The following is a 22,218-nucleotide window of genomic DNA, read 5'->3' as shown; positions in this document are numbered from 1 at the left end:
GGGGGGCAGTACTGGGGTTTGCACTCAGAGTCTTGTGCTTGCCAGGCAGTACCCTGCCACTTAAGCCATATCCCCACCCTTTTGGCATTAGTTATTTTTTGAATAGGGACTTGCTTTTTTTTTGGTGGGACTGGGATTTGAACTCAGGGCTTCATGCTTACAAAACAGGTGCTCTACCACTTGAGCCACACCTCCAGAATAGGACTCACTTTTATGCCCGGGTTCAGCCTGCACCACGATCCTTCCTTCTATTTACACCTCCCGCACCACCATACCTAGACTTCATTGGTTGAGACTGGGTTTTGAGGACTTTTTGCCTAGGTTGCCCTCTAACCAAGATTCTCCTGATCTCTGCCCCATGAGCAGCTAGGATTACATGCGTGAGCTACTGTGCCCAGCTACAATAGAATTTTAAATCAGGAAAAGAAGTCTATAACATTTCAGGAATATTCTTTTTCTTATTATAAGAGAGGGTTTATTAGACTGCTTCACATGGTCACAGACTCAATAGTCCCAAAATGGCCTTCTGCAGGCGGGAGAACCAGGAAAACCAATAACTGTTCAGACGAAGAAGCAATTATACAGTCCCAGATCAAGACCCAAGGCAGGAAAGCCCCCTGGACAGCTGCTTGTGCAAAGCTGAGCTCCAAAGTTGAAGAATGTGGAGTCTGATATCCACAGGTGGCAGTAGCTGCAAGGAATATTCTTTTGATACCAATATTAAATCATCAACAAATGAAATTATTATTTCTTCAAAATGCATTAATGCATTCATTCAACAGGTATTGAGTAACCCTCCTGTGCCAGAAACTCTTGAGTCCCAGCAAACCAGGTCAAGTCCTCTAGTGGGAGAGACAGTAAGCAGATAGTAAATCAGTATCAGCAGTAATGCTGTCTCTGTAGAGACAGAGGATGTCTGTCCATGGGGAGAGTGGGGCGCTGTCTTACAGAGGTCAGGGGAGGTCTCTCTCACCCTCCGCTGCCCCTCATCTTCCCCTGCTTTGTACCCCAGTAGAAAATAGGCCAGCCTTAGAAATACACAGCCAGACTTCAGTCTGGGCAACCGTGAACTAGAGATGGAAGAAAAGGCAGCTCCTCCTTCCGTCCCTGCATTTAGGAAGGGATGAGAGAGACTCAGAAAGGGTTCCCCTGCACTCTCAAAGGCTGAGAAGAGGCAGCTGTGAAGACTTTGAAGAAATTAGCACTTCTTTACCAACACAAGGGCTTTGAACTGAAAGCGAGTACCCAGGGCACCCTTCCATGTTAGTTGCCATTCAGTGACAAATGGGGTTTGATTGGTATAAATGAGAACATGATTAGTTAGTTGATATCCAACCTAAAGAAAACTTTAAGAACCAAAAAGCTTACAATTAAAATCTCCTCTAATTCTTCAAACATACCTCATCAAGGAAAGATTCATTTTTGTTAGCACCTGTGGTAAGTCATACCTAACATAACACCCTCAAATATTATAGTCATATCTTTTTATCTTAGAAAATGAAAGCATATAAAATTACCCAGTCTTTACTCACAGTTCTTTGTAGTATTATGAGAAATGCTACATAAGAAAATTGTTTCATGTATATATTGGTAAATGATATTTAACAATAAATACAGGGCAATTACTAACCTTTTTAAGCCATCAGTCTTTATTTTAATGAATGTGAATTTGCAGGAGATTAATTTTCTGAAAAATGCTAGCCAAAGCAATAGAATGATAATCCATTTGTATGGTTTTATTATCTTTTTTGTGTAAATCTTATAACTAAGATGTCTTTTTTTTTTTGGAGGTACTGGGGTTTAAACTCAGGCCCTCACACTTGCTAGGCCGGTGCTCTACCACTTGAGCCCCTCTACCAGCCCAGTCAGGGTATCTTCAGAACACCTTGCAGTCATTTAAAAATCTCTGAAGATCTGATACAAGTTTTAATCAACTCTAATTATAATTAAACCTTCTCCACACACTATCCTTGCCCATGATAGCCATCAAAACTACTAATACACATACACACACATGTTTATTAGCTGGAAGCATGTGTACTTCGTCTTAGGGATGTACAGGTTTGTGAACTCCTAGAGATGGTAAACAGTGTAGATACACCCACTCAGTCAAACAGCGAAAAACAAGTACTGAACACCACCAGTGCTGTCATTCATGGTAGGTAGGAATAGCAGTAAGAACAAATCAATACACAGTCACAAGGTTGAGGTTTTTCATTGACATAAAGTGCATTTTCCATGAGGCGCTAAATCCTTACCAATTTGTAGACATCTTTGAGGAGTTGATCAGGAACAACTGGTTAATGAACCTACTCCAGTAAATCATAGTTAGACGTTGCCATGATATCTTTTTCCATATGCATCAACATTTTCCATGACAGGGAGTGAGAGAATAGGGCTTGAAATGCCAACCAGGTACTGCTTACCACCACTCTTTGTTTTTTCTTTTCTTTTCTCATCCACCAAACAGAGCACAAGTAGGAACATGCATCTCTTCTGTGGCCAGAGGATCTGCAGTAGGATTGCAGGAAGAGGGAAACTCTAAAAACTACAGCTACTTTGCTAATGTAAATTTTTTCCACTACTTTTACTGCTTTGGTTTAAACATTTTTTCACCTCTTCCCATTGGTCTTAGTTTATGAATCTTTGCTACACTTCTATTCAGCACCATCAAGTTTTCCACTTCCCTTTGTTTTCTTTCTTCTCCTTAAGTTATATCAAGCAGCTTTGGATATAGAATTCTTATAGGAAGATAAGACCATTGATGAACAGAAGCAAATGATCAACTTTCAGATCCCAGAAGGGATATTTAGGCATCCCACTGTCAAATTTCCATATATGTGTGTTTTTTGCTTATTATTTCTTAAATGCATTGCTAGAACTTCAGAAATAAGTTTAGTTGAGAGTAAAATCTGTCTACTACAGACCTAAGAACACTGTCAAGAAATATATAGATGGCTGATGATAGAGCTACAGTGTGTGGCTAAGGAAATACATGAGTCAATAAAGCATGAATCAAACAAGCTCTTATTTGACTAGACATGGATCTACCATCTGATCCAGCAATACCACTCTTGGGGATATACCCAGAAGACTGTGACACAGGTTACTCCAGAGGCACCTGCACACCCATGTTTATTGCAGCACTATTCACAATAGCCAAGTTATGGAAACAGCCAAGATGCCCCACTACCAACGAATGGATCAAGAAAATGTGGTATCTATACACAATGGAATTTTATGCAGCCATGAAGAAGAACGAAATCTTGTCATCCATAGGTAAATGGATGGAATTGGAGAACATCATTCTGAGTGAGGTTAGCCTGGCCCAAAAGACCAAAAATCATATGTTCTCCCTCATATGTGGACATTAGATCAAGGGCAAACACAACAAAGGGATTGGACTTTGAGCACATGATAAAAGCGAGAGCACACAAGGGAGGGGTGAGGATAGGTAAGACACCTAAAAAGTTAGTTAGCATTTGTTGCCCTTAACACAGAGAAACTAAAGCAGATACCTTAAAAGCAACTGAGGCCAATAGGAGAAGGGGAACAGGTACTAGAGAAAAGGTTAGTTCAAGAAGAATTAACCTAGAAGGTAACACACACGCACAGGAAATTAATGTGAGTCAACTCTCTGTATAGCTATCCTTATCTCAACTAGCAAAAACCCTTGTTCCTTCCTATTATTGCTTATACTCTCTCTTCAACAAAATTAGAGATAAGGGCAAAATAGTTTCTGCTGGGTACCGAGGGGGTGGGGGGAAGAGGAAGGGGGCGGAGTGGGTGATAAGGGAGGGGGTGGGGGCAGGGGGGAGAAATGACCCAAACATTGTATGTACATATGAATAAAAAAAAAAAAGCTCTCATTTGAATTCTGCATTATTGTTTACTGGTGTTTGACCTTGGTAAAGTTTCTTACCCTTTCCATGCCTGTGTCTCCCTCTGAAAAGTGGATTAGCTATTGCTGTTAATGATATTACTATTATTTTGGTTCCGAAACATTTAATCCTGTTAGTTATTCTCTGCTCACATTCTATGCTGCCCTTGTCTCTTAAATTGTGGAATTCAAGGATGAATGTAATATGCTAGATGTAGTGTGACCACAGTAGCATATAGGACACTAGACTTTCCTTGTCCTAGACAACATACATCTATGAACAGGGCACAGGTTTGAAGCAACAACCATACACATTGTTGGCTCAGTTGTGATCAATACCTGCCAGTCTTTTTCTTACAAACTACAAAAAAGTCATGTTCCCCCAAGCTCAACTCTGACTGCACCCATCAAATGCAATTGATTCAACCCAAAAGTCAGAGTTGGGTCTATCTCTTTCTTACCTACCACACATCCAGTTCTACCAGTTGTCTGTGGCTTACTGGTCTTTGTAAAGCAGTCTCGTGTAGGAGAGTGTGCCATAATAAACTATTGAGAGGTGTCATTTTAGAGCATAAGAAATAGAGGGCTCTTAGCTTATAAAATTTGTCTTGTTGGAATTGGTCAGTTGTTCTATCTACCTCTAGCTATCACTCCTCTATCTCTTCTACTTTTTTGCAGGGGAGGGTGGTACTGGGGTCTGAACTTAGGGCCTCATGCTTGCTGGACAGGCACTCTATCACTTGAGCCATTCCACCAGCCCCTCTCTTGGACTTTTCACAGGACACTCAAAGAGAGTTCCAAGGACAAGGGCTATAAGTCAGGTAGACTTGGGGGAGAATCATAACTTTGTCATATACCTCCTTTGTGATCTACACTAAGCTACTTAATCTCTCTGAATTTCTGCTCATCTGTAAATGGAGTATAGCCATACCAGTTTCTCTGGTGGGTGAGGATTGAGTAGGACAAAATCAGTAAAGCTCCTGGTACACAGCACATAGCAAAGAGTGCTTCCCAGGCCACCATTCCTAAGCGTGATTGCAGGACAAGTCTTCCTGCACCAGACTCACGCTCCTTAGCATGGCCTGAGGCTGCTTCTGCATGGCCCTCTCTCTTTTCCCTCCGCTCTCCAAAGGCCTGCTCTCTAGCTCTACTGATCCACCTGCACTTTCCTGAAGACTTCCATCTTTCATACAACATGCCTTGTTCATACTGTTCTCTCTATAAAGCTAATTCAATCCAACTAGACAACTTCAACACACCCTCCAGATTCACCACAATTCTCCAGTGTAAAGCACATGTTAGGAGGTATTTCTCCACAGGTCTCTTGCATCTGCATATCTTGCATCTTGTTCATTCTGAGCTAGGTCTCCAAGAATGTTTGTCTGACTTGGAAAACAGAGATAGTGTCAGTAAACAGGTATGCTTACAGTCCATGTTAAAAATTTAGAGCTTGGCATGATGGTACACGACTGTAGTTCCAGCACTTGGGAAGCTGAGACAGGAGAATTGTGAGTTTGAGGACGGCCTGGCTACAGAGCAAGACCTTGTCAAAAGGAAAGAAGGAAGAAAGAAAGGAAAGAAGGAAGGAAGGAAGGAAGGAAAGAAGGAGAGAGAAAGAAAGAGAGAGAGAGAGATTTAGGTTCTCTCAGCTTCAGGTTCCTCCCCAGTAACACAGTCCTTGCCAATACAGGTGACATCTGACCCCTTTTATGTTGCTCTGTGGGATCTGGAGTCTGAATAACTGATGCAAAATCACTAACACTCTGGCTATTGCTGCTGTGATGAGTAATAACATTTCCTCGATCTCTGACACAGAAGACTCAATGTTTTCAACCAGCATTCAAGGAACAGTGTAGCCTAACTTACAAGCTTGCAAACAAGGTAAAAATCTGAGAATCTTTACACTTCTGGCTAGCATGCTCCCTCCTTTCCATCTCATCCCACCAGGGTAGTGTAAACTGCTCCTTAAACTCTGTCCTCCTACCTATCACTTTCTTATAACTGTGTCTCCAACATCTGTTAAAGCCTGGAACACATTTAATGCCCAGTTCTTGGTTGAATGAGTGAACTGGAGCAGCCCTCCAGTACCAGACTCTTCCCATTGCAGGTGGATGTCCAAAGTGATGCCCAGGGCTCCTGGCCTTAGTTCCAAGCCCTGTGCTCCCCTCTGCTACAAACCCTCCACAACCTCTCCATTTGTAGTTAATGACTCCTTCAATTCTTATGCCTGACTGCTACTTCTGGCTCCTATTTCCTGATTCTCTTCTCTCTTGGAAGTTGCAGTGCTAGTAACATATCCTTATTTGCAGAGTCCCTCCGGACCACTCTTTTTAGTTTCCATCCTCCTACACAGCTACCAGCAGTAGAAATAATTCTTCCTATCATGAAGCATTGTGCTAAATGCAAATTCAGATAAACATGTCCTCACACCAAAAAAAATAAATGTAGACTAGACAAGGACAACCCCAAGTACAGAACTTTGTAATCTTCTACCAGAGACCTTTCTTGCAATTGCTCTCCATCGTTTTTTATCCACTTTTGATATAACTCATTATTCCTCTAGTATAACAAATAGCTATTCAGTTCCTCTTAACTGCAAGACACTGTCCTTCACACTGTGAGGAACATGAAGGTGAATCAGAAAATGATTTGTGTCCTCAAGATGCTTACTGGCTAGTGACAAAATAGGTACAAGTTACGTACCATAAAAATACTGTTAAGATTTCAGACAAAATAACATTTACACTGTCCCTGAAAGTTAAGATTTGGGAGGCTCTCAATTATAAAGTGGGTGTGGGGAGGAATTCCTGCAAAGGCTCAAAGTCAGGATAATTCAGGTGCTACTGGGCAAACACAAGAGCATTCACACTACCATGACTTTTGAATATACAACAACAACAACAAAAAAATTGACCTAAAGTTGTAACAGTAGGTTGGGGCCATATCAGGGACCGCTGGAATTAAGGCATTTATAATGCCATATGTCTTGTGGCATCTCATAAACAATGAGGCCATTTTACAGGCAATGAAGGGTTAGTGAAAGTTTTTTTTTTTAATCAAAGGAAAAACGTTATCTGGAAATATTTACCTGGAAATAAAAGTGGGTTGGAATAGGAAAAGATCAGAAGGTTTGGGAGAAATCTGCTGGAGGCCCTTCTGATGCCATGGCTCTATCAGAAGCACCAAGGCTGGAGCATGGTCAGTGGCAGGGGAAACTGAGAGCACCTACTGAATAACTTTCTGTCCCCACTCCTGCCCCCAATCCTTGACAATTAACATTCTATATTATGTCGCTATGAGCTTGATAATTTAGATAAGCAGAATCATACAGTATTTGTCTTTTTGTGACTGGTTTGTTTCATTTAGTATAATGCATTCAAGGTTCACTTATGATATAGCATATGATGGGACTTTCTTCTTTTTTAAAAGCTAAATAGTATTCCATAATAAGTATTTACATATTTTAATATTCTATGTTATCCCTTAAGGCTGAATGGTATGATTCCTAAATTTTCATCAAGGTTATTTTCATATCTTAGTTACTGTGAATACTGTTGGATTGAACATGGGTACGTACATATCTCTTCAAGAGCCTGTTTTCAATCCTATCAGATATGTATCCAAAAGTAGGATTCCTGGATTGTATGATAGTCCTATATACTTTGTTTTAATTTTAAAAAATTTATTTTGGATTTTTGAGACAGGAGCTGTCTATGTAGCCCAGGCTGGCCATGAGCTCAACTCACAGTTCTTATGCCTCTGCCTCCAGAGTGCTGAGATTTATAGGAATGCACCATCACACTTAGCTTTTTTTTTTTTTTTTTGCATCGCTAGGGATCAGACTCAGGGACTTGTATATGCACTCTAGTACTGAGCTATATCCCCAGCTACTCTTTTCTTTTCTTTCTTTCCTTCCTCTCTCCCTTCCTTTCTATAGTAGTTTTGCTACATAGCCCAGGCTGCCTCAAATGGAGTGCTGCGATTACAGGTGTATGCCACCATGCCTGACTCCAGCCTATTTTTTTATTTTTTGAGGAACTGCTATACTATTTGCCACAGTGGCTGTACCATTTCAGAATCCTGACAATTATAGTCCACTCTTAACTCGTTTCAGAATGTTTCTGATGACAAGTATCAAGCTCACCCGGGAGTAATTTACAAAATGTGAGGACCACAGCATGGAATCTTACTGGGCTTGTCATCTAACCTCCAAAGGAAGAGCTCCATAAACACTTGTTTAACTCTGACTTTTTTATTTATTTATTTTTTTTGTGGTACTGGGGATAGAACTCAGGGCCTCATGCATGCGAGGCAAACACTAAACCACTGAGCTATATCCCCAGCCCCATAAACACTTGTTTAAAAGACAGACATTTGCCATTGTTTATGTTTCATAATCTACAGATGGTTCTAGGATTCCATTCATTCAGGTAACGTTAGAAGTTAGAAATCTTGAAGACCACTGAGTACAGCTCCATAATTTGATGGGTGAAGTTTCATGATATTTTTTTCTTGAAGTTGGGCCAGAGCACTTGAATTTATTGCAGAAACTTGATTCTGTTTTTTGGTTTTTTTTTTTAAAACCTACCCTCAGATTTCAGGGTTGTTTTTTTTTTTTAAACCATAGGCTCTACTCTTTCTGGTCTGAAAATAATTGGCCTTGTTTTAGAATATGAAAGCAAACTAGGGCTTAGGTAGTTATTTCTCTTAACGGGATTTATCCTCCAAGGGGCCAGTTCTGGGAGGTTAGACACCCAGGCACGCCTCACCTCTTGCAAACAAGTTCAGGAACTTTTGAAAGAAGTCATTTGACTCACCATCAGCATAGTCACCAAACCAATGCTTCAGACTGATTCTTAGTAATTTCAATTTTTCAAAATGAATCCCACCCTGAAAGGATAAAGACTTGTCACCATTGGTACTATTTCTCACTAAATAGTTCTAATGGCAATTATTTATAGAACTATGTTCTAGGTGGTTTTCATGCCTCAAATTACGTCACAGCAGCCCATTGGTATTATATTTATTCCCATTAAATAGATTAGGTTTGAGAGCATGAGTAATTTGTTTATGCAACATTGAAATTTGAACTCTAGTCTGTTAGAAACCAAAAACCAGACTTTTAACCACTGCAATGTTACCTCCTATATGAAACGTACTGTGTTGGATGGAAATGATGGGGTCTTCACAAGATCTGGATAGTGAGGTTTTTTTTTTTTGACCCCAGTACTGAGCTTGTGAACTCAGGGCCTTTTAGTTTCTAGGCAGCCTATGGCTTGAGCCACACACCTAGCCCTTTTTGCATTAGTTATTTTTTGAATAGGGTCTCCTGTTTTTCTTCCACTAGTGTGGACTGTCATCTTGTTATTTCTGCCTCCTACATAGCTGGATAACAGGCCCATGCCCCTCCCCCAGTTTATTGGTTGACATGGGGTCTCAAACTGAGATCCTGCTGATCTCTGCCTGTAGAGTAGCTGGGATTCTGTAAGTGAGCCACTGTACCTGGCTCCTCACTGGGTTAATGTGAGAATCAAATGAGTATGTATATATGAAAGGTTTGAGTGTGTTGCAAATTTTATACAATATGGTACAACTACAACATCTTTTGCTTCCCACCACAGAACATTAAATATGTATATATCAGAAAAGGTCCACAAGGTTGTTTAATGTCGTTATATCATCTTCCTTCATTTGGATGCAATACAAATATTCTTCCCAATGGAATTGAAGGCTAAAGCTATCTTGTAAGAATCAAAGTCTCCTATGATTAATTAAAATGTTGAAAGGAAAGGCAACGTGGCAGTTAAAAAAAAACGTTTTTCTGCCTTTTAGGGTCTCCCTTCCCCCAGCTTTTATTCTTCTGATTTATTCAAAAAGGCATAAAAGCATCTTATTAGCAGTTCTTATCCAGGAAATATGAGCAGTTGGGGTCGACTGAAAGGAAAACGTGGAGAAGGAGGAGTCGAGAGGGAGAAGAATGTCATACAATTTAGAAAAAAAAAAAACAGTTTTAACAGCCCACAGTCAATAGTATCATTTTCCCTAGATTGGAATTATCAGATATTTAAAGCACCTTCACAAAATGTTTCATTTTATTACTCTAAATGTTTTCCCTTTCCAAGAATCTTTATTCTGTTTTTTAGAAATAGTTCAAACTCATCTAAATTATTAGACGTGTTTGGAAGCGGTATAGCCAGTTTTCCATGCACTTAAGTTGAAATTAGTAAGTAGACTGATCCTTCTAATGTCTTCTGGGGAAAGGCAGTGCTTCGATCCTAGCAGATGTTCTAAAACTGTGGATCACCCTCCCCTTCTTCATCAGGAGGATTTCTGGAACATGCTAAAGGCAGATAGTGTGTTGCTGTCTTAGTGTCAAAAGCTTAATTCGGTCAACAGCATTCATTAAAGCTAGCTTCTAGCCCCTGCCCTGACATGCCGAAAACTTAGTTTACATATACATGCTAAAATCCACACATTTCGCAATCCGATTACACTCTTTAAATGTGTTTCAACTCCTCTTGTTATCCTTAATGAATTTTAGGAGCTGTGAACAAACTCACATCACTTGTGTCTTTCCTAGTCAGCCTAACTTCTAACCAGTTCATCTACCCGGTCCCCATATCAAGCTCACGGATTGGACATCCCCTGATGTCGCCCCCCACTCCCACTCCCACACAACAGTTCTCAGCATAGGGCCTTTTGTGCGCCTACTTCTAACAAATTAAGAAACTTGACTAACTTAAGGAAGAGATAATAAAACGTCTGCCCCAAAGGTAATTGTTCATTTCAGGGCACTCTTTGGAGATGTGTTTTAAGCCAGTGCTGCATCTGATGGGGTCAGGGAGGATAAGAACCTTCCCCAAACGTGGGGGCTTATCCCCTGGAGATGCCCGCGGTGGAGGTGACAGATCGCTCAAGTGGGAAGTGGTCTCATTTCCTTGCACAGGGCCTCGGCGAGTGAGGGAAGCAGGGGGATGGGCAGGGGGCCATCAGGGGAGAAGTCTCCGGCCTTTCCACGTCTCTCAACACCATCCCTCCCCCACCGCGCCTAAACTAGCCAGGGGATGAGGGGGGCTCCGGGGGCTAGCCGGGCCAGGAGGCTTGGCCTTTGTGGCTCTGTCATCGACGGTGGCGCGGAGGCCGAGGGGGCGGGGACGCAAGCCGGAGACCCTCAGCCGGGGATTGATCCCCAGGTGCATTGTCCGGCGGGGCCCACCCCCTCTCCCTTCCACCCCTCACCCCCAGGCCGCGACCCGGCCACACCGGGTCTCCAACCTCCCTCTCCCAACGTGTCCCTCCGCCGGCCGCACCGACCTCCGGCTCCCCGGACCAGGGGCCAGATGTAGAAAGTAGTCCCCCGGCCGGCAGTCGCGGCGCTGTCCACTCCGCCGCTTCACTCCGCCCCCAGGCCGGACTCTCGAGCCCCCAGCCTGGTGCGAGCGGGTGTCCGTGCGCCACAGCCTCGCCGCCGCCGCCACCGAGAGCCGTGCCTCGCCACGCACGCACGCACGCGGCTGCGGGAGCCCAGCCCAAGCGCGGTGCGCGCAGTGTGGCGTGAGAGCGGGAGCGGCCGCCGGGGCCCGGACTGCGGGCGGACGGACGGACGGACGGCCAGCCGGCCTGCGGCTGCAGGGCGGCCCGGAGCATGCCCGCGCGGCCCCGCTGAATGGCGCCTCCCGTGCGACCCCTAGCCCGGCCGCGGCCCCCGGGGATGCCGCCGCGCGCGCTCCTGCTGCTGCTGCTTTTCTGCTCTGTCCCAGGTGCGCGCGCTTTCTTTTGCGGGCGGTGGGATGCGCAGAGGGGATACTAGGGTGGTGGCGGGGGTGGCGGGGGTGGCGGCGGCGGTGTTTAGAGGTGCGCAGCCCTCGGCGGTGGCGCTGACCACCGGCCTCTGCTCGGTCCTTGGGTCTGTCCGGAGCCCCAAGCTGCGCGCCGGCGCTGCGGGGCGCGGGTTAGACTGTTCGCTCGCGGGCTACAGGCTGCAAGGCCGTGGCGACCGCTGTCCACTCCACTGTCCTCCCTTCTTTCTCGCGCCATTGTCCCGGCTCTGGCCGCGTCCCCGCCTCCCCAGCCAGCCCGCGGGCTCTGCGTCGCCAGCTCGCCCGCCAGCCGGGGCCGCCGGGGCCGCACGTGGCTTTATTTATATTGTTTCCTTAGTGGCAGCCTCGCCGTGCAGGGGGCGCCGCGGTTGCGCGCGGCTTCCAGGGTTTGCACTGAGAGGAGGTTCCCCCAGGTTTTGGGTGCTCGGAGAGAGAATGTGTGAACTCATCCGCCAAGTCTGCGCTGCGCGCTCCTCCTGTGTCGCCCCCCCCCCCCGCCCCCAGGTCCCAATCCAGCGAGGAGGCGGGAAGGTGGAATTGGAGACAGAAGAGTTGAAAAGTTGCATGGTCCGTTTGTGCCCCAAGGGGGAGAGAGAAAGGTCCACGAAGTTGGGAAGGGAGATGTCTAATAGCATTTATTTCCTGCACTTGGGTATCTGGGGGCAGGGACCTAGAGGTGCATGGATCTGAAAGTCCCTGACTCTCCAGGTCAGCCTTGCACAAAGTCGCTTGCTTCGATATTGGTTTCCTCAAAGAGATGAAAGTGTAAAGTGAGCCTGGGAGGAGGGCGGGGGTAGGTGGGTAGGAGAGAGGTGTTAAGGGGAAATGGGTTATTTTTATTTATTTACAAGTTACAGACCCTGGACTTTAGGGTTTTCTTCTGTAGGAGTTACTTTCAGTTAGCAAGAGAAAAGGATCAAAGTCAGATGCGCTTTGGTAACACAATGGTGGTCTTCCGGAGTGGTCCGCAGCGCTAGGTTATAAGGGGACTCGCTCGCTCCTGGGCACTGCACTTCAGGGAAAGTCAGAGCCCGGGAGCATGTTTCCGAGGGCCTGCCTTGATCAGACAACCGAGAAATCTTTCCTGGGGATTTGTAATCAGGGATTCCATATGACCAGGAGAAAAATGAAATGACCCCCATCACAACCCCTAACTCTGCGTTGGCCCCAATCGATATGCAAGACTAGAGGGCTTTTGCACGAGGCAACCCCACTATTAGATGGTTTCTCCTGACGGAGGCCAGAAGCCATGTGTATGCTTTGGATAAAGTATTTCCTCTGCTCTGATAAAAATGTGTATTGGTTGATTAAGCAATCTCCTACCCCTATTAGACAGTACGGACCAATTAGTCACGCTTTTTTTTTTTCCCCCAACAGTTGGTAGTTCTAAAAAAGTGAAATAAGAGTTTGCTAATCCGATCACCCACTGAGTACAAGCAGCAAGAGTTATCAACTTTTCAAGGTCTATTGTTTGTCCTTTAAATACCTAGCTGGCTCTGCAGAAATTAAGTAAATGGATTTCTTTCAAGGAGAGGCGACAGAACCCCTGCTGTAAAAGGCCCACATAGAAAAATGCAAACTTGTAATTTGTCACAAAAGATAAACGCACTTTCCAAAGGAGTAGGTGCCAAGAGTTCCAAAAACACTTCAAGGGACAAGGAAATAAACTTGCTTGTTCGCAGAGTTGGAGTTTTGCTAATGATTTCTTGTAAAATTAGAGTTTTACGACATACTCTGTTCAAGATCTTTTTGACAAGCTTGTAAAAGTAGCAAACAGCTTGTGCTGGTGAGTTTGTGCTGATGATTTTGAATCTCTAGCAAGGAATTTGGGAACAGGACTCTTCCCAGGCATGGAAGTTATTGAAATCTGTCCTACTTTTCAAAAACTTAGCTTGATCTATTAAGGTGCTTGTAAGCAATCCAATATATGGTTGATTCGACTTTGTCGTCTACTGTGAATATGGGTTTTACAAGTGTGTGTGTTAAATGATTTTATACCTGTAATTCTGGAGGTGCCTTTCTCTTTCTCCTTACAGGAGTGTGGTGTTTTAGCGAACTGTTTTTTATAAAAGAACCACAAGATGTAACTGTCACAAGAAAGGACCCAGTCTTTTTAGATTGCCATGCTCATGGAGAAGTTCCTATTAAGGTCACATGGCTGAAAAATGGAGCAAAAGTGTCTGAAAATAAACGGATCCAGGTTCTTTCTAATGGCTCTCTGTACATCAGTGAGGTGGAAGGCAGGAGAGGAGAGCAGTCCGATGAAGGAGTTTATCAGTGCTTGGCAGTGAACAAATACGGAGCCATTCTCAGTCAGAAAGCCCATCTCACCTTGTCAAGTAAGTCTTGATTGTTGACATTTTTCATTGCTACATTTTGATGATGTCTTGACTTACAAAAATAACCCTAAATATCATTCACACATTAAGAGTTTTACTGGAGATAACAGTTGATGCTAATGAAGGCATGCAGAGAAAGCTGTGAAAAATACATACACAAACTCAGATGACTGATTGAGAATAGAAACCAAATTAGGTTTAGAACTCCAAGCAAAATAAAACCTGTAAAAAGTGGCTTTATAGAAGTTTCAAGTGTTTCCCATTCTAAGAAGAATTCGAGGTAGAAGTTTCGCCAACACAGCAAAAGTTGTTCTTTTGGAATACGTAGTTTAATGTAAACAATCACAAGTAAATCTTTCTGCATTGTAGATGGCCCCTGAGTGCTAAATCTTTCTTATAGCCCAAACTTCCATTTTTCTGTCTGCTTTTAGATCACCCATGTTGCTTTTTAATTGTGAGAGGGCATTGGTCAGTAATTCAAGCCTTTGAAGTATTCCTAGTCTTTTCCTGCTGGGAGGGAAAGAGATTAAGGCCATTTCCATATTATGCCTAATGGACTTAAACCAGATCTGCTCATTTTTTTCCCCCACTTGTCATAAAGTTTGCTGTCTAACGATTTCCTTTGTATTAACAACTCCATTAGAGCAACCATTTGTCCAAGTGATCCATCGCTTAGTGGCTGACCTAGTAACTATGGAGTGTAAGGAGGGGCTTAGGACAGGTAGGGAACTTGCTGCTGCTGAGGTCACTACCTCCTCAGGTGGTCCACACAGCAGTCAAGATACCAACAAAACTGTCTTAAAAACAGTTATAGAGTCATCCTAGCTACATGTTTTTGTTAATACACAAAAGACAGAGTTTGCAAGATACCTATAAATTGACCATTTACAAGGTAGACAACAGGGAGTTTGGTTTTTCTTTTTTATTTACCATACATTAATAATACAAGGGGATTTTGTTGTGATAATTTCATATATGTGTATTGTATACCTTGAACAAGTTCACCCTCTCCATTACTCCATTATATTCCCATTCCCCTTTTAAACAGTATTTGGAGGGTTTCATTGTGCTGTCTTCATGATGTGAAGCAGGCTTCCATCCTCTTTACCTAAGAGATAAAGGTACAACCTTTGGGAATAATTTCTTCAAGGTCTGCATGATTGTGACTTACGAGGCTATTAGCAGGAATTTCCCAAGGGACTTAGTATTGTTCATGGCCATATTTAAGCCACCCTCATATTAGCAGTGTTTTTCATTTGTGCAGTAATGATTAATTGTAGAAACTAAGTTGCAAGCAAAGATATTTTTACGTTGAAATATCAGAAAATTAGTTTCCAAATCTGGCTTCACCCCCACCCCTGACAAAGAGGAGCATAAACTGAAAGGGTAGCTGATAAACTTTCTTTCCTTTTTTAAATTTTTTTCCTTCGTTTTGCTGTAAGCACTGGCTGACCTTTTTAATTATTATTATTAGTGAAAATGGTTTTTCTGTACAGTACTATTTTCAGGATAGTGTGCTTTTCATTCTTAGGTTCTGTTCATTTAATTTTTGTTGCATGTAAAATTGTTCAGCAGGGGTCTAGTTTTTCCTTTTTCAGATTTGTGGAATTTTGTGTTTTCATACCCAGAAAGAGGGAGGTGGAGGAGGCATTTGTCATGAGTGCTGTTGTTTGAAGGACCTCCTAGAAGCCTGAGAGAATTCTCCTGCTCCCAGAAATACTTAACACACAGAGCTTTCTGAAATTGTAAATGAAGGCTGCAAGGTGTGTGACAGGTGTAACAAATAAATATTAGTACTAGGGCTGGATTAGTAGCTCAGTGGTGGAGGGTGTGCCCAGCATGCATAAGGCCCTGGGTTTAACCCCAGCACCCAAAGCAAAACAAAAAAAACTGGCTTTGTGGATATCTTTAGATTTTGATATCTTTCTAAAACTAGCATTAATAATACTTTATTAAATATAGATTATTTCAACGTGTTTTTGTGGTGAAGTAATTTTCACGTAAGTGGAAAACTTTGTAGTGAAACTATAGAACAGAGACTGCCATCAGTTAGAGACCACATTCCTATGCATACTTTTAAACTTAATCCTGAGGAGATATTTTGCTTGGAAAATCTAGTCAATATTATGAATTTAAAATAAATGCATGAGGGATTTAGATTTTTCTGTAGAAAGATGAAATTTTTAGAGATCCTAAATTTACAAAGTTAGTTCTGTTACTACGAATGGATGTTTGATAGAGGGGCTCAAATCACTTTTTCCTGGGTTCAGGGTAAAGATGTTATCCAGAGTAAACAGGAAGAGAGTAGGCATTAAGTGGACATTCTGGTTTTTGTTTTTTAAAAGCTAGTTCTCCTAGTTATTGATAACAGCACAGCACATGTGTGTTCTTACATTCTTAAGAGATTTTATAAGCAAACCTATCTGGTGTAGAAGTATATAGCAGGATAGCACCTGAAATCTAAAACTTTAATCTTTGCAAGTTTTAGGTTTTTAACACACAGGCCATCAAGTGTTGGTTTCTAAACTTAGGAACCAGAAGCTGAAAGTTGCACTTTAGGCAAGAATTCCATTATTCATGTGTAAATTAGGAATTCCCAGGGTTAAAAGGTTAGAAGCTGGCCAGGATCCGAGGTGTACCCTGTGATAAAGAGCAGATGACCCCCATTCATTGGCCAGAGCTTTTATGTCGCTCTTCTGCAGGGTTGGTTATTGCCAGGAATTGTTCTTGAGGAATGCAGAGACTCAAATGTGACCGGCCTTCCCTTAAGTGTCACTAAGGAGCCTTATCTCCCCAGCACATCAGAGCAGGGCTGTGGGGACAAGGTTCCTCCCCAAAGGCCTGGAGGCTGGCTTTCCTGTTGTTCATCCAGGCACAAAAGAATTCAGCTAACTTCGTTTTGCTAAGGCATCCCAGTTTTAAAGGAAAATACAGGGTTAAAGTAATATTTAGCGCTTTTTTTTTTTTAAAGGTAATCCTTTTTATTGATAGCCACTTTAGCTGTTTTATATTTTCAGGTAATTAGAATAGACAGGAGAGTGATGTGGGAGGTCTTTTTTCTAGTTGTGTACAATAGTGAGAATAGAAATTTAAACTGTTTCCTATAAATTTAAATATTTTAAATTGTAGTAAATCAAAATTTTACCTTGGGTGCTAAGTCTTTGTTATATAAATACATATTTTAGGAATAAGAACCTCAGGGTATCTTGATGTTTCTTTCATTCTTAATGTAGAAATAAGATAAACTTCATCGAAAAGCATCGTATGGCAAAACAGTTTCAGATTTCAACAAGCTTAAATTAAGATAAGAGACATTTGAGAGAGGTGGAAGAGGCGGGTGTGTTCTGTGATGTGTAAAAGACTGGCTGGGAGCTAGTGATAGAACAGGAAGCCAGTTGTTTATTTCTTTCCCATAAAAGGTGGAAATTGAAGTCCCAGGAAAGAGGGAAAGAACATAAAACTGGCCTGTATTTCTCAGGTTTTTCATGACCGTTACTTGGGCAAAAAATAATTTTTATATGAGCAAATTTCTGGTAGAACATATTGTATGTAACTTTATGTATTTGTTTATTATTGTAACTTCATGTTTTTTTCATTGGAAAATTGAAGATTTTGGCACTAGTAAAGTTATTTAAGGGGTACATTTCTATAACTTAGTAGCAAAAGAAATTTCCTTTAATAGGATGTAGACTGTTTTTCATGAATGAAATCTTCATCACTTCAGATGATGAAACCTAAGGGTTTTTTTTGTTGTTATTTTTTGTGGGATTAGTGAACAACTGTTCTGGAGGTATGGTTTCTGTCTTAAAGAGTAACTTATAAATTGTACTCCAAAGTTGACTTTGAAATGTGAAAGTAAAATATATTAGAAACATTTAAAAGTCATGTTTTCAAAAAAGGGCGGGGGGGGTGTGGGGGAAGGAGTGGTATATTGAAAAGAGAATGATAATCATGAGACTAGAACCTAGAACCTACGTTTTTGGATTTTATAATTGATTCTGGGCCCAAAACAGTCAAAACTTATCTATACTGTCACTGTTTCACTGAGATTTGTGGCGGACAGATAGCATGCCCTCTTCAAAGTCAAGGTAGTGGCAGTTACCTGCCCCAGTTCAGCAGTGCTAACACATAAGTAAATGCCACTTGATTTTGGAAAAGTAAGACAGACAAAACCAAAGGATTTAGAAAGACCAAACTGCCAATACATTAGATAAAGGAATTTTGAACCACACTTTAAAAGAGGATGCGTGGTTCAAAAGTACATTTGATTTACAGGCGACCGTCTTGGATAAGTGAAGTCAAGGAAGGAAAAGTTGCACATAGGATTCTGCAGTTTATTTGCAGTGACACTGGGTTCTTAAAGTCTGTTTATCAGACGCCTGCTAATCTCGGGGTAATGGAACAGTTTTTCCCACTTCACTTGATTTGGTGAGAACCATTTCTCATTTCAGACAACCATAACACTATCTCACTCTTCATTTTTTTTTTTCAGTGTCCAGTGTGGGGGGATTATATTTTTCTTTAAGATGTATATAAACATATTTGTTTTGAAAGAGCCCTTGGTCTGTCCCTCTTTTGTCAACTATTTCTGGCCATTCTAAAGCTAAGGTCTGACTCCCAAGAGTTGTTTGCACAGGGATTCCTTGTCATTGCTCCCAAATTGAACAGCTGGGCCTGTTGATAAAGTCCAGAGTAATTTAAAAGAATAGCAGAAAACAAATCATTTAAGCAGGGCTTAAGGCTAAATAAGTATTTCAGTTAGTAAATCAAATGTATTCAAGGTTACTTTTTTGAGAACCTTGATATTCTGGACTACAGTTCTGAGAGTGCTCTTTCTCACAAACAGGGTTGTGTTCAATTAGGGTTGATTACTTTCAGCCTTTTGGCTCTTAAGCTGATAATGCCTTTTATGAAAAAAAATTAATGATACTGAGTCAGGCATTTTAAGGATCATACTTATATTTTAAGAACAACTTTCACTATTGAAATGTTTTAAAAAAGAAATCCTAAAAATTTCCCAAGTTTTCGTTGTTACTCAAGTCCACTTTAATACTTTTGAGAGTTTATACTCTCTGGATCCTTCTTCTCTCTCTCCTTCCCTCCCTCCCTCTTTTTCCTCCCTCTGACTGGAGAATTGAACTCAGGGCTTTAAGCTTGCTGAATGAGGACTGTACCACTTGAGCCATACCTCTAGCCCTCTACTAAGCATTTCTAAACTCATCACCCAAATTTTGGTAAGTAAGAAAGGAAGAGGAAGAAACAGTTGTAATCATTGAAGCAATATTTGCAGTTCCCCTAATGCAGTACTTGGCACAGATGAGCCTGGGATACATAGTTGGCAACAGTGATGCAGGAAAAAAGGTAAAAATGTACCAGATTACATTGAGGCTGTAATTCTGAGCCCAGCGGACTGCTGTAGGAATACAAATGAGAGGATGAAAGCAATGTCCTCACAAAGGTCTCTGACACTAATCTGACAAATTCTTTCCTGACTTTTACATTCCTGGTCTTTTTTGTTGTTGTTGTTAAACCTCTGGTTCTTAGAAACTGCTTTTCATGAGCCTTTAAAAGCCTAATTCTTAGAGACTAAGCAGAAGGCATGAATTTTAAATGTTTGTCATGTCAGTTTCTAGAGGGTTTGCCCTTCCCTCGTGTTTCTGTCTGTATTTTTGACAGCTTTAGCATTTTCAGTGGCTAGAGTAATCAAGTGACCGTTGGAGCAAGGCGGTCGTTGTCCAGGGATCTGGTTTCACACTTGGACCCTCACTGGGTTTAGTTCTTAGGATTTATGGAAAGGAAATTTTCTTTTCAAAGCTTACTTTATGAAACTGTAGTGAATCCCTGTTTATTTAGAACAAGGTGACAGTTCTTTTTTCTTTTTTCACAATGTTGCATCATACAGACTACTTTAAATAAATCATATTCTTTGGAGTAATCCTGCAAAATAGCCAGATTGTGTTCTGTAATCTTTTAGTACTACTCAGAATGCAGTGACACTCAGAGGCTTATCTTCCATGCTGCCAGTGTTAATGCCCCTTCTCTCCCCAGTACATTTAAAAAAGATATTTCTGGTTGTGGATTACATTTCTCAGGGTTTCTCAGCCTTGGCACAGTTGGCATTTTAGGCGAGATAATTCTTCATTGTGGGTATTGGCCCGTGCATTGTGTGATGTGTAACAGGGTCCCTTGGTCTCCATGTCCTCTGTGGCAGTAGTATCCCCCTCAAGCTGTGACAGGAAAAAATGCCCTCCAGGAGGCAAAATCACCTCTAGTGTTTCTGCAGGTAGTAGAAGCTTGTTTTCTGAGTGATACTGAGGCAGCTGTCTTGTCTTTGACATTCTTTGTGTGTGTGTGTCTCCATTTTTTAAAATTAGAGAAGTATTTGCTATCTTTCAAGTTAAGGAAGCTTGACTTGAAAGTAGTTTTGGGTCATTGTCTAATTTGGAGTAGCAATGCATCTCTAATCCTTTTTGTACACATAGTACATTGAAAACTGCTGTTAAGGGCTCACCCTTCTTAATCAGCATTTTAGATCTTTTCTTGGGAACATCTAGTCAGAGACTAAATAAAAGTTTCATTTAAACTAACTTTCCCATTGCCTTTTTTCCTTCCAATGCTGGGGATCTAACCCAGAGACCCCTCATATATGCTAAGCAGCCAAGTGCTCTACCCCTGAACTGTATCCCCAAAGTTTTCATTTTGTACCCTTTATGTTCTGGTGTGATGCAGGCATAGTTGAAAAGGTATGAGAAATCTCCACATGGTAAATGTTGAGGAGAATCTTCTGTGGTTTTCTGTAGGGAGAGATGGAAAACTATATGACATTATCAGACCACAGAACAGCATTTGCTGTGGTGTTGGCAGTTATTACATGGATGGTTAACAGAAATCTTCAGCTAATTTAGCAGTACCTCAGCTCTTGTTTTGGGCAAGAGCAATTTAGCTTCCCGCAGATCATGATGTAAAGATGGAAGCAGCCAAGAGAGGGCTTCAGGGGGAGAAAATGGGGAGAGAATTAGAGTCCATAGCATGTTAACCAGTACACAGGAAGCTAAGCAGAATTTCAAGTGGTTATTTTTGAAATATTTGTTTTAGATTACTTATTAGTGGTGGGTGTGGTGCAGGTTTCAGTCTGCGTCTTTCTCAAGATAACAGTCTTGTGTGCACTTTTGTGCTAGCTATTTATTCGAGTAAAAGTTAGGACTGTTGCTACCTGGGGTTGGTCACCTGTAGAGGACAGTCACCATTGGGGGCCCAAGCAGCAAGGATGGCAGATGAAGAGGAAACAGTCTTGTAGTGAGTGGTGTTAGCGCTGGGTGATGCTGGCTGAGAGGTACCATGCATTCTGTTCCAGAACACTGGGAGTATAGCCAGTCATCAGCTAGTTCAAACTAGAAGGAATGATTGTACCTTTTTCTTGTGTTTCTGCTACCAGAAATAGCATTTGCCTGTGTGTGTGTGTGATTCAAACTAGAGTTTGAATCAGGGCCTCACACTTCCTAGGCAGGCAATCTGCCACCTCCAGTGCTTTTTGTTTTAGTTACCTTTGGGATAGGGCCTGGAGTTTTTGCTGGGCCAGCCTGGACCGTGATCCTCCTATTTATGCCTCTTGCATAGCTGGGATAAGAGATGTGAACCACTACATCCCATATTAGTTGAAATGGGGTCTGCCAAAGTTTTTGCCCAGGCTGGCCTCAAACCATGATCCTAATCTCAGTCTCCCAACTAACCGGGATTACAGACACGAGCCACCACACCCTGCCTGTCAAGGTAGATTTTTAATGTTCTTGACATAATTTTGTTTGTATGTGTGTGTGTGATGCTGGGTTTGAACTCAGGGCCTTCACCTTGAGCCACTACCAACCTTTTTTTGTGATGGTTTTTTTTCAAGATAGAGTCTCACAAACTATTTGCCAAGGGCTGGCTTTGAACCTTCATCTTTCTGATCTCTGCCTCCAAAGTGGCTAGGATTACATATATCAGACACCAGCACCTGATTTGACATAATTTGCTTATGTAAATTGGCCAGTTTCAATATCTGGTAAATACTCTTAGTGCTGAAAGATGTGGGGTAAAAGTGGAAAAACTGGCAAGGAGAGCTAGGCACTAATGCCTCTCCAGTGCTGATGAGCTGTCTGACTTCAAATAAACCACTTCATCATTCTGCTCCAAAGTGAAA

At 42.0% G+C, this 22,218-nt stretch overlaps 2 protein-coding genes across 3 annotated transcripts in view; one reads left to right on the top strand and one right to left on the bottom strand.

Moving 5' to 3' along the window:
- The window catches only part of LOC141418350 (uncharacterized), a 43,364-nt gene extending 31,837 nt beyond the window's left edge, over window positions 1-11,527 (bottom strand). Inside the window, exon 1 of the mRNA XM_074058882.1 lies at window positions 11,195-11,527. Coding sequence (XP_073914983.1) covers window positions 11,195-11,527 — 333 coding nt within the window. The remainder of the gene's footprint in view (window positions 1-11,194) is intronic.
- The window catches only part of Prtg (protogenin), a 128,178-nt gene continuing 117,297 nt past the window's right edge, over window positions 11,338-22,218 (top strand). For both annotated transcript variants that reach the window (XM_020185901.2, XM_074066001.1), the window contains exons 1-2: window positions 11,338-11,640; window positions 13,737-14,039. In XM_020185901.2, coding sequence (XP_020041490.1) covers window positions 11,547-11,640; window positions 13,737-14,039 — 397 coding nt within the window. In that variant the 5' untranslated portion in view covers window positions 11,338-11,546. The remainder of the gene's footprint in view (window positions 11,641-13,736; window positions 14,040-22,218) is intronic.

This window comes from Castor canadensis, chromosome 2, assembly GCF_047511655.1.
Source record: "Castor canadensis chromosome 2, mCasCan1.hap1v2, whole genome shotgun sequence".
In the NCBI taxonomy this organism is placed as follows: Eukaryota; Metazoa; Chordata; class Mammalia; order Rodentia; family Castoridae; genus Castor; species Castor canadensis.
This window is presented reverse-complemented; position numbering and strand designations above follow the sequence as displayed.